The sequence below is a fragment of the Castor canadensis genome, chromosome 1 (assembly GCF_047511655.1).
Source record: "Castor canadensis chromosome 1, mCasCan1.hap1v2, whole genome shotgun sequence".
NCBI classification, from domain to species: domain Eukaryota; kingdom Metazoa; phylum Chordata; class Mammalia; order Rodentia; family Castoridae; genus Castor; species Castor canadensis.
The window spans coordinates 45,777,551-45,790,614 of record NC_133386.1 but is presented as its reverse complement, the minus strand read 5'-3'; the positions used below and the strand labels follow the sequence as shown (position 1 = coordinate 45,790,614).

Genomic DNA, 13,064 nt, shown 5'->3' with positions numbered 1-13,064 from the left:
AATCATTCTTCAGGATCCATTCAGTGTCTGAAAGATCCATAGTGAAATAAGTGGAGACATGGTAGAGACCATGAACCCTACAACCTTTAGTTCTTTAATGGTGGCACTATTAGCTGTCATTCTCCTAGAATTTGATGTTGGTTTTGATTTCCTAAATGGACTGAGGGAAGAGAAGATAGTGAGAGGCAATTTCAGAAGTATCCACTTAGCCATCCACATTATGGTATCTTTAACCCCATTCACAGACCAAAGACTTAGTGAGGGGGCCACCCAACCACAAAGTATAATGGATCCCAAATATACATTTAAAGAGTAGAGAAATTACCACTGTGGGGCTATGGACTCAGCAGATGCCTTGAAGGTTAGACTTTAACCAGGATGCAAATTAATACCTTGTTCCATAAACCCTTCTAAGAGAGGTGCTATAATGATGTTTCATGTCTCTAAATACCAATGTCAATTCATAACCTATATCCAGTAGTCTGAAATGTCTGGAAATTCCTCTTTCCCTCAATGTAAAGTCACCAAAGTAAATGGCCATAGTTTCCTATGGAGGAATCATTGCAGTATATACCTGTGAGGGTGTCACAGGGTCCTTCTACCTAGACATGTTTACTACTATAGTCAAAGGGTTGCAGACCTGGGAAAACAGGCTGAGATCTGGGAACTGACCAATAATCACTTCATGAGACAATTCCCTCTCATCTCTCATCTATCTATCTATCTATCTATCTATCTATCTATCTATCATTATCTACTTATCATCTATCATCATCTATCTATATAGCCTATTGGTTATGGTTCTCTGAGGAACCCTAAATAATGCCCTTCTACTGACTATAAATGGTAAAGACTAGATATTCATCTATTCTGCCTTATGAACAACATACTTATTAACCATCTTTGGAACTTTTTATGGTCAAGACCCTTTGGCTACTGGGGGTTCCCTGGCTTCTAGTGATCAAGTGAAAGTATTTTCTCTCTGTTGCTTCAAGCCTGTATTATACCCATGGGTATTAACAAACCCAACTCTGGGACCACTTCTTCTGCCTCTAGCTTTGGCCTGCAGAGGAAGCCATCACTGAGCTTCTTAGTGATACTTAAAGAGGTATCCCTCTCAGCAATGCTCTCCTGATGACTTTAGTAAATAGTGTGTCCTCTAGAGGGGGAGTCTTCTGGCCAGTATTCCCACTTCCCTCAGCTTTTCTATTCCTTCCTCTACCTTCTTACAGGGAAATAGCACTAGCCTTCATTTCCTCAGATTTCCAAACCACCCCACCTATAAGTTCTCTCATCTCCATGGGACTTTTCCAAGTCATTAAAAGTCACATTCCACACAGGTTACTCCAGAGGCACCTGCACACCCATGTTTATTGCGGCACTATTCACAATAGCCAAGTTATGGAAACAGCCAAGATGCCCCACCACTGACGAATGGATTAAGAAAATGTGGTATCTATACACAATGGAATTTTATGCAGCCATGAAGAAGAACGGAATGTTATCATTCACTGGTAAATGGATGGAATTGGAGAACATCATTCTGAGTGAGGTTAGCCTGGCCCAAAAGACCAAAAATCATATGTTCTCCCTCATATGTGGACATTAGATCAAGGGCAAACACAACAAGGGGATTGGACTTTGAGCACGTGATAAAAGCGAAAGCACACAAGGGAGGGGTGAGGATAGGTAAGACACCTAAAATATTAGCTAGCATTGTTGCCCTTCACGCAGAGAAACTAAAGCAGATACCTTAAAAGCAACTGAGGCCAATAGGAAAAGGAGACCAGGAACTAGAGAAAAGGTTAGCTCAAAAAGAATTAACCTAGAAGGTAACACACACGCACACAGGAAATTAATGTGAGTCAACTCCCTGTATAGCTATCCTTATCTCAACCAGCAAAAACCGTTGTTCCTTCCTATTATTGCTTATACTCTCTCTTCAACAAAATTAGAGATAAGGGCAAAATAGTTTCTGCTGGGTATTGAGGGGGTGGGGGAAGAGCGAGGTGGTGGGGTGGGTGGTAAGGGAGGGGGTGGGGGCAGGGGGGAGAAATGACCCAAGCCTTGTATGCACATATGAATAATAAAACAATAAAAAATAAGTCACATGCCAAAAAAAATCTCACCCAGTGAATGAATTCTTGCATATCCCATTTTACCTTCTCAACCCCTTGACCAGGCAGCTTTAGAATATGATTCCAGCATATTCCACTGGCTCCTGCCAGTGCATGTTAGCTAATTCTTGGAGCTCCTTGGGATGTAATGTGTTTCCTTCTTTATATACCAGCATATCCTTAATCAGGTTATGCTGGGCTTTAACTCTAATTCTCCATCTGGCAATGAGGAGAAGAGGAGGAGAGTGGTGTGTACAGCTCCTACTGTCTGGTTAAGAAGAGGCCTCTTGTATTTTCTTCTATCAAGAGGATGGGAAGGATGGGCCACCTCTATTGCTCTGAAGTATAAGAAGGGTCTACTGAGCCAAAATTCTTAAAGCATCTGTCCAAACACCCACTATTCTGTGTTTCAGGGTCCCAGGTTTTCTCAGCAGACCTCCTTTGACTATTTAACCATCTAGATCTTTACAATATGATGGAATATGCAATATTTTGAGTTTGTGCCTCAGCTTTTTATGGTTTTTATTTGCATATTTATATGTCTCCTCCCCAACTAGAATGCTACAATGTAACTGCCAACAATGCACAAACTTTGTCTCACTACTGCTCTATTCCTAGCACCTGTAACTGTTTCCTTCTTGCCAGGCACGCAATAAATGTTTATTGAATAAGTGAATGATTAATGAATTCATAAAGCTACAATGGAGCAAAAAACAATAGTGTATGCATCCTGAGGGATTTAATAGGAATTTTCAATGATAGGAGAGAAAGCTTATGCAACAAGTGAAAGAAACCAGGAGATGTACACCTACAACTTCTCCAGCCATCTTGGGGGGAAATAAAAAAGAACATCATGCAGTTTATACATGTACTGAAACATGATATGATACCTCACTAATCTATACAATTTTATGTCTTTATGGATCAGTTTAAAATAACAAGCTGGAAGGAAATATCCTAAAATAGTTACAATAGCATTTAGAGGGTTATTTTAGCACCCTTCTTCTGGTTGTGTGTGAAGAAGCCTGGGAAGACTGGAACATGTTATCTGATTCAGGCCCCCTACTACCCTGACCAATTACTTCCTTTTACCAGGGAGGGAATGTCAAAGAGAAATCAAGGACACCCTAACATTTATCCTAGATAAAGATCATTCTGAAGATAAAGAAAGGATTTGGGACAGAGAAGAAACTGAGGATAATAGATTAATTTTTGCTTCCTTTAGTATATGTTCACCACCATTTGAAGGCTTCCAGAAGAGTGTCAGATCTCACCTATATCTGATGTAAACCTCAACGCAGCCTCCCCAACTAATATAATCTGTCTAGGTCTCAAAAGATAGTTAGAATTGAAAGACTCCTGTTAAGTCCCCTTGGCATTAGACTAGTTTTCTGGTGTCTCTTGTATAAATACTTATTCTGAAATATGTGAAGCTAATGAGAAATCAACCCAATAGTCTATTAAACATGGGTAGCTACTTTGCTTAGAAAATATACATGGTAAAAGACATCACCCTAGATTCAGAAAGCTTGAAATTTATTTGAGCAGGTAAAACACTAAAATAGAATGAAAATAAATGTGATTACTCCAAATGAGATATGAAAATAGTAAGGGGAAAAGTAACTTTAAGAAGGGAATAGTGAGAGAGTTAGGGCAGGCCTTTCCACAAAGTTGGAATATGGCCTGGACTGAAACAGTGAGTGGAACTGGCTGGATAAGCAGTGAATAGGTGGGGAGATACCAACAGACAAGGGGAGACCTAGATGGATGACCAGTGCAGAACATATGGGCCAGAAAAAGGGTGTTTTCTCAAGAACTTTTTGAGAAAAGCATTTTTATCAGAATTATACCAACATATTAGTTTTATCTAGAATTGGCAGTATTAAATTATAAATGATACTTTGCATTTTCAACTTACTTAAACTTCCTTTAAATTATTTCTTTACCTTAAACAATTTTAAATGAGAATTAGATTTATCCATCAGCTCTTTTACATAAATCTTTACCAGTGATACCTTACGCCTTTGCAAGCCATTTTCTCTCCCAATTCTAACAGTTTCAGATCATTTTTTGTAAAAAAATCTTATCAATAAGGTTTTATTCTTCTATTAATTTGTAGTAAATAATACACATGACACTTTTAGCCATTGCTATTTTACCTCTTGATTGCAAATCTCAACTTCTCCAGAATTAACTTCTAATTGTAGAGTAACAGTTATAGAATTAACCAAGTACATTTTAGTAATTATTTTTATCTATAACACATTTTACACAGGAGATTTTAAGTCACAGTTTATTTTATACTAAATATCTCTACTAGCTTTATGCATTATGAATTATTTTAAAGGGATGATAAATTGCACTTTCTAGCTGAAACATGAGAATTTTATTGCCCATTCCCCTCAGCTATAATTCTCTATTGTCCAAATTGTAATGCTAATATATTATACTGCAAATCTAATTCTTCTAAACACTTTCATCCCTGCAATTTTCTAAAATAAAGATCAGTGGCACTGGCAGAGTGAAAACCTAGCTGCCAGCAACAGAAACTGACTCTAATTTAAAAGAAAAGTATTTGTTGAAAGGATATGAAGGTAACTCGCAAAATCCCAAGGAACTGAACTGGGAGATGATGGAGCAGTGAGTAATGGTGAAGGACAGACAGCAGAACCGGTCCAGACTGGCTACCCCAGCTGCCAGAGCAGACTCACTCTGCTGACTCTGCTGGCCCTGTACAGCTGGGTCATGGTCCAGCACAATGGCCCCTCCAGGGGCCAGACAATTTCTGGGAAGGCTCTCTCTATTCCTTTTCAGTCCCAGCTCTCGATGAGAAGCCTGAGTGAGTGGATCTGGGTGGCAAGGACAGGGCACATATCTGCCTTCTTGCTGCAGTAGATATTGGGGGTGCAAATAAAACACAACTCCCACCCAGATTGTAAAGGGGGAGGGATTCCTCAACACAGGATGAGGTTCATTCATATTCTGGACTAGAAAAAAAAAGCAAATGTTCATTAGAGAGAGCAAATGCCCATAAGAGCAGAGAGAAAATATCCTTCCTTGTTCAGAGAAATACCAGATGTGGCAGAGTGATCTCAACTGGCAAGATGTTCACCGTAGAACTAATGTTTTACTTCTCTATGTTCACATTCAGCCAATCATCAGTTCAGGTTCTCAGGCAGAAGGCAAGCTAAAAGATTAGTAAATTATCCAAGAAGGAAGCAGAACCATAGTGTTTAGTAAATGTTATAATCAGAATGTTCTTCTCAATGGAGGGAGTGAATTCAAGTATGATATATTTGATAAGAACTCTTGTAAATGCCACAATGTGTCCCCAACACAACAAATAAAAAAATGGGGGAAAAAAAAGAATGTTTTCTCTGTATCTAGAGAACATCCTGTATGAAGCAAGTGAATAACACACTGAATAGGCAGGTACATTAGTGTTGCTGTTAGAGCAGTTGGGGCTTTAAGATTTAAATGGGTAACTATAAAAAAAGTTACTGGTTTCAAGGCAGAATGTTTCTATGAAGAATTTTTTAAAATAATTCTTATGTAGGTATTTATTACTTCACACCATTGCTAAAAGTCACAAAGTTTAAACTAAAATTATATAATTGCCTACATTTAATTTTAAGGATAAATTGATACTAGATGTAATTTTGAGTATTTTATGTATACAATACATATGACAAATAAAAACTGTGTGTGTGTGTGTGTGTGTGTGTGTGTGTGTGTTGCTGGGAATGGAAATGAGGGCTTTCTTCGTGCTAGGCAAGTGTTCTACTACTGAGCTACCTCCCCAGCCCCCTCAAAACAACATTTTTATTACTTAGTTTCCAGAATAGCACACAAGTCACAAGACAATGTTTATGCAACCGACACAAAGATTAGAGAATGCCAAACTTTAGGATTTAAGGATCTCCTTTGTCCTGTTTTTACTGTGCCTAAAGCTGCTGATTTAAGTCTCCAAAATACAAAATATTTTACAGTAGTGATTCAAGATAATATTTTATTAGAGCAATAGCTTTTCCAATGATTTCTCATGTCAGGTGATGGTTCCTCCTGTGTGTGTAGAGTTTACATAGCATTTCCTCTGTCCTCTTTGAGATAATCTGGAGTTCAGTTGGCCCTCAGTATGCCTCCTGTATCTCTGGGCCAGGTCCCTAAACAGACTTCTTTCTGTCTCTAACCATCTGGCTAACACATTTTTACTATAGCTCAGACGAAAGGGTGGGCAATGGCCTGCTGAATTGCATGGGAGAGAAAGTAGTGCTTTCTTTCCAGTCTTCTGAGTCTTTCTAGGCTTTCCATGTGCACAGAGGTTCACCTCATAAGTCCACTGAAAGGCTGTCCGTAGGAATTTTGCTGTGGATGAAATCAAAGGCCGCTCAGAACCACAATTAGAACTTAGGAAATTTATAGTGTTAAATCAAAGTCATAGACCACCACCACATCTATTATTCTTTTCTGTCAGTAGCTACTTAATGGGAGTGTTTATCTCAACTCCGTATTTAGCAAGCAGTGCTATTAATCAGACCCATCTCTGTATCCACTGTGAGTGAGGCAAGCATAGTTCAGGCCTTCAGGCTTGCCAGGAGGGCAGTAAGCCACTTGTTTTTCTTGGCAGAAATCTTTGTCTGCCTGTGGTCCCATCTCTTCTTTCCTCAGTCCACAGGATTCAGATTCCTTGGAGTCCAGAGGACCCTCAGAATTTTCTTCCATTTGGCTGCATTCTGTGGCAAGTACTATATAGTTTAGACCTTCTTGGTTCTTGGTTTCTGTTAAAGCAACTGGCATAATTCCATCTGAATTCAAACTAATCATATTGTCATCTTCATCTGTGAAAAAATTATGAACGTTATTGTAGCATCTATTTCCTTTATTTGTACTAATATATAAGCTATTGAGAATATTAACACCAACTTTATATATTTGTTCAGCAAGCATTTATGAGGACCACTAAGTGCTAGGCATGCTCCCTATCCTTGAATCTACTGCTGTTTAGTAGGGAAGCAGATTATAACTATGAAAGGTTATGTGCACTTAAATGAAGTACTATATAAAATGTGATGAGACCACAGAGGTAACCAACTTTGTCTTAACAAGTCTTTATGATAGAATGTAAGTGACCCCCAGATAGCTCTTGTCACCTGAAATACCCTTCCATTCAGCCACACCAGCTGAAATACCTGCTTTCAAAGATTTATTCCCTCTGTATTTACTGATTTAATCATTTATTAAGATAATGTTTATTGAGTGCTTACTACAAGTCAGGCTATATTTAGGTATTGATGATACAATTTGTTGCTCTTTAGAATTTGAATTCTAAGGGTAGTCTAAGGCCATACCACCCTGAACACGCCCGATATTGTCTGAATTCTAATGCTGAGAGACATACACACATAACTTTATGTCAGGTGGTAATAATCACTGTGGAGGGCAATTTAGCAGAGTAAGGGACAAGAGAATAATAGTGGTAGAAAGGGGATGCTATTTTAGATATTTTGCTAAGAGCAAAGGGCTCTTAATCAAGTAAAATTGTAGCAGAGACTCAGATTAAGTGAGGGAATTTACTATATGGCTATCTTAAGAACATTTAAGAGAGAGAGAAGAGCAAGAATAAGGGTCCACAGACAGAACCATGCAGGATGTGGATTAAGGAACAGTCAGGCAGAAAATATGATTAATCCTCTTCATCCATCCCACAGTGTCAAGTATCATAAAAAACTGTTAACACCAATTGGCAAGTAAAAGGTGCATACTTATGACCACAGAAGGGAATGGATACAACATAGCAAATTTTGATGGCAGGGGTTAAGGGATAATGAAAATGACATAAACTATATTAAAAATTATTATGATTATTCCTGATGTTGTCAACCCTGATAGAGCACTTACTGTACACAGACTTTGTTCTAAGCTATATTCATATACGAAGCCATTATTCTCCTATTAATTAGGTACTAGTATTGTCCCCACTAAACAGATAAGAAAAATGAGGTACAGAGGAGTTAAATAATTTGCCTAAGATAATAAAGCTGGAATAAGTCTGTGTCCTAACATTTACCTTCCCTGAGGGATGGGTAGGGTTTCTATGCTGCATTAGGAGTAGCTATATGGATTGTGTGCCCAGAAAAGACCCTGGAAAGCACAAAGACTGGACAGCCTTATGTGTGGGGTCAGGGAGGCAGCAGGAAAAAGAGCAGCCAGAGAGTAATTGGCCTCCTTCACAATTATGCTCACATTATTTTCTTTTTATATTTAATGCTGACCTTCTTACACAGGAAAGTATGTCTTGTAGAAACATAATAACAGAGCTTCCGAAACATTTCACAAAATTCTAAGGAATCAAAAAGATAAATATGCAATATAAAAATAAATATAGAAACCTAAATTGTGAGAATTGTTTGTCTTTTATCAATACTTCTTAATCTCTAGGTGCCCCTACCTGGATGAAAATTTGTGATAAGAAGTATGACTGTCTTTTCATAAAGTATCTTATTTTTAAAATCATAAACATTTCAGTAAATAGATGATGATACTTGCTACTCTTTATCATATTTCCAGCATGAGGGCATCCTAATGGATGGCCCTAATGGTGGGTCCTGCTGGCCTGTCTACCTTCTGCACCTAGTAATATTGGGCACTTAGGTTTGGTTTATTTGGAATGAACTTAAATTGAAATATGGGGGAAATGAAATAATTTCAAAAGCATATTTCAAATCTCATGAATACTCAGTGTAATCTTTCTCCCTCATAAAAATAACTTCATCATATGCCAAGTTTAACTAGGGCCTAAGAAAAACTTACTGTATATGATAATAGCAATAGAAAATATTTTTAAATGTTAGGAAGAATAAAATATTTAATTTAATCCAGTGAGACAGATGATTGAGGAAATAAAATACTAGAAATTAGACTATTAAAGAGCCTAGAGAAATTAGGCTAAAAGGATAGTTTCGAATTTCAACAAAAACTTATATATATAATACAGGTCTACCCATTCTTGGTATCACCTTCATCATGCTATATCTTAAATCCATTACACAGCATATCGGAAAATTCTAACCAAACATAAGTTGTTGAGTTTTTGAAAAAGAATCTTTTATATGAAGCAAATAAATTATTTTTGCAAATTCTGCTGCCATGTGTCAGAGAAAAATCATTAGCTAACTATTTCATTGGTTCACAGTACTTACAACAATATTTAGTAACTTGACCCTAGCAAGCTTTCAGCAATTAATTCATCTTATTGTTACATAAAGAGCTTATGAGAAACAGTGGTGATGGGTAGAATTTATTTGTTTTGCTTGTTTATTTTTGTTAAAAGAGTGTTTAATAGAAACTCCACAGGTCAGAGCGTAAGGCAGATATCCTGAACAAAAACAGCATGCATTCAGCAACTTCTTTAAGAAGGAAATATTAAAATAAAGACTTCCAAGCAAGACAGGGTATTTACAGGCGAGACATATGCCGGCTGACTGGCTATGTTTAGAACAGCAGAGGAGCATTTAGATTTGTTTCCTGTAGAACTCTCTGGGACCGATGAGGTGATGTTTACACAAATGTTTGGATGAAGTCACTGGGATATTTTTACTAGATGCCCAGATATGTTACTAATCTCTCTCTATCCCCTCTCTACCCCATTAGGTCAGTAGGACCATAGGATAGACATGGCATTATTGCTATAATCCTAAGGTGCTTTATTTTAAAAGTCCTTCCAGTGACTTTCTTATCTTCTTATATGTCTCCCATAATCACAATAAAGACAGACACCTTATTGTTTTGCTAAATGTGCTCACTAGTCTGCAAAGCAGCAAACTATTATTAAAACACATTTCTCTTTTATTAAAAAGTAATTAAGTTTAAGCTTGCCTTGCAGAAACTGTTCCAGTATTTCTGTCCTTTTCAAATATGCAAACTCTGTCTTTTCTTCCACTTTTTTTCTCCTCTCTGCCTCTCAATCACAATTTATCAAAAAATTTAGCAATTTCCATATTTCTTTCCATTCCTATCTTTAGGATTTATATTCATTGCAAATAACAGAATAATGATTTCTCTTTTATTAAAGTTATACTTCTGTCATGGCCCAAAATTGTTTGTTTCTGTCTAAATAATGACAACATGATTATTTTTCCTATTAAACTCTTCCTACATCATTATTCTGAATATTTATATTTGCTTCTATATTTTATGAATAATATTTAAAATTTTAACTCCTCCTGCCAAGGCTTCACACCTAAATAAATTTGGTATGACTAGAACAAATAGTATATCTTTTCTTAGCAAGCCATAGGCGATTGGTTCCTTGGTGGTATCTAGCTGTGTAGCACACTCTTGATAACATAGTTGGGAAGTTTGGGGGGTAAGGGGCAATTACCACAGCTGTTGCCCTGAGAAGGATAAGAACAAAGGCTTAAGAACAGAGCCAAACTCTGGCCTCACCTCAGCAATATTACCATGGACAAGTGGCTACATCTCAGTTTTCTCATCTGTAAAATGATGGTAATAATAATAATAATACTCACTCATAGAGCTATTAGGAGGATTTAGTCACTTAACTTACCTAGCACAGTAGGTGGCACATAAGAAAGTGCTAAAATTAAATTAGCTAGGATTATAATTAGAAGCTTTTCACTAAAGGATTTGTTCTGTATATTTGGTGTGAGCATCATTGTTATCTATCTCAGTCTCATAGATGAGCTAGGTAATGCACAAACATGCTAAAAAGATTTTACCATGACCTCCAAGAGTCTAGGGAGACCTCTAGCACAGCCTCAGGGAAAGCTAAGCACTCAGGCCCCACGTGGCAGCCTCTGTGATTTTTATAAAATGTCTTTAACATATTGGAAAGAAAGGATTTCATGAGCAAAGATCTGAATTTTAAATATGACACAAGTCAACTACAAAATCCATGCATCCCTCAGGAAGGAAGTCAGTGTCTGCAGCATTTCTCCACTCCTCCTTCATGAGCCTCTCTTCTTTGGGTTTCCATGACAATGTTCTCTTGTGTCTTTCCTCTTCCCCTTCCAGCTTCTCCTCTCCACATCTTCCTGTGTTAGTCCCTCATATTCATGCATACCAAATAACATGTATTTTTCAGGAAAATGAACAAAAATATATTTATTAAATTAATTAGAATGGTTGCCTGGCTGAGGAAGGGAGAAACTCGAGCAAGAAAGGAATATGGGGATGAAAGGACTAAACAAACAAACAAAATAAAGGAGAAGCTCTGCATAGGCCAATGCTGATAATGTACCCTAACAGAGACTCCATAATTAACTCTATCCTGCACTTGAGATCCAAATTGGTGTAAGGCAGGGAAGAGATGAACAGTGCTCATAAAAATATAACCTTAGCATGTCGATTCTCCTCTTACTGTCTTGGAATATAAATCAGGGGCCAGAGCACTATCTTTTTTTTTTATTTTGTACACAATACAAAGTAATTTTCAAGAAGGAACACATTTAATTATGATAATTATGGTGCCAAGATGCACATAATTTTTCTTAGTTACCCTAAAGTACTTCTGTGCACATTCCATTTTAACTTTGTTCAGTTCACACTGGTGAGGAAACTAGAAAATTTTAAAGAATCAAACTTACCTTCAAAGCCTTCATTTATGACTCCACTTGCTTCATCTCTATGGTGAGAAATACTATTTAGGGAAAAATTTCTGAATAAGTGAAGCTGCTCTTGAATTTTATGGAAAGTAGGCCTTTGTTCAGGTTCTTGAGCCCAGCATTGGGTCATTAAATTCCATCTGGATATGTGAATAAAGATGGGAAAGTAAATGATGATTGGTTGTCACTATTGTTAACCCAAGTAAGGTCATTTTAGATATGAACAACTTCAATTTATTCCAGTTTTTCATGATTAATATAAATAAACAGAGCAAAATCATTGATGTATTATTTAAGAGTGATTTACAACATTACTACCTTTAATAGACAACACTTTTCTTTTGAAAAGCTGACATTATCTCAACAATTATTAATTCAAATAAATAAATGGATAAATGGATGGTTGGAAAGGCTACTCAATGAAGCAAGGGACTAAGAGCTATAAAAATTACTGAAGAAGCCTGGAAGGATATGCCAGACACTCTCTGTCTGGAATCTCCTTTCCTAATAATTCTGGGTCTCTACATGTTAATGTGGGTGTCCCCTGCTCAATGATCTTCTTGTCATCCTCCTGAACTAAAAGTCAGAGGGGCAGTTTGTCCATGCCCTCGATGTGGCCTATCTAATCTAATGAATCTTGCAAAGAGATCTCAGGACCTAGACATCCAAAACCTTCAACTTTCTACTCCTATCTATGAATTTCTCCTCTTCCTATGCTTCCCAGGAGCTTAAAGGGACTAAGTTTATACTCATTCCTCTTTTTATTAGACTCTCCTGTGATAGTCACTTGAACCTGGTACATCAAATAATAACAGGAACTAAAAGACTCTAGATAACCCTCTCTCTCATCCAAGCTTGGTTTTTAAGTCTACCAACTTATGAAAATGCTCAAGCATCTTGTCTCTTGTTTTGATTTTCTGGAGCTATGAAGTAGATTGGGGTCAAAGAAAGGAACTAATAAGGAAACATAAACTGGGAAGTATTTTGAAATATAAGTACTACCATATAAAAAGAAAAATATATAATTCAAATTGTGTTGAATTCTTTTAAAAGTATGAAAGGAAATAAGCATGAGTTTTAATAGACATGGAACATTTTTGGTAAGTTGCTCACTGCAGGCCCTTCTGTAGAGATGACATTTAAGCCCACAAACTCTGTAGGAAAATAAGATGCTAGTCATAGGAATAGGGTGTGGATGGGAGTCAGGGAGCACACCAGAAGAGGGAAAAGCATGTGTAAAGTCCTAAATTTGGAAAGAGCTTGGCACAGTCAGAATCTGAAAGAAAGCCAGTGTGGCTGAAGTGTGGTCATTCAGGAGAGAGAA

At 37.2% G+C, this 13,064-nt stretch overlaps 1 protein-coding gene across 8 annotated transcripts in view; it reads right to left on the bottom strand.

Annotated features, from left to right (window-relative positions):
* Nucleotides 1-6,109: 6,109 nt before the first annotated feature.
* Nucleotides 6,110-13,064, bottom strand: part of Ros1 (ROS proto-oncogene 1, receptor tyrosine kinase) — a 128,351-nt gene continuing 121,396 nt past the window's right edge. For 4 of the 8 annotated variants that reach the window (XM_074075738.1, XM_074075741.1, XM_074075744.1 and 1 more), the window contains 2 exons: nucleotides 11,723-11,880; nucleotides 6,110-6,955 (listed from right to left, as the gene is read on the bottom strand). In XM_074075738.1, coding sequence (XP_073931839.1) covers nucleotides 6,645-6,955; nucleotides 11,723-11,880 — 469 coding nt within the window. In that variant the 3' untranslated portion in view covers nucleotides 6,110-6,644. Of the gene's footprint in view, nucleotides 6,956-11,722; nucleotides 11,881-13,064 lie in introns of those variants that run through there. The other 4 variants (XR_012448800.1, XR_012448798.1, XR_012448802.1 and 1 more) reach the window with 4 other exon arrangements.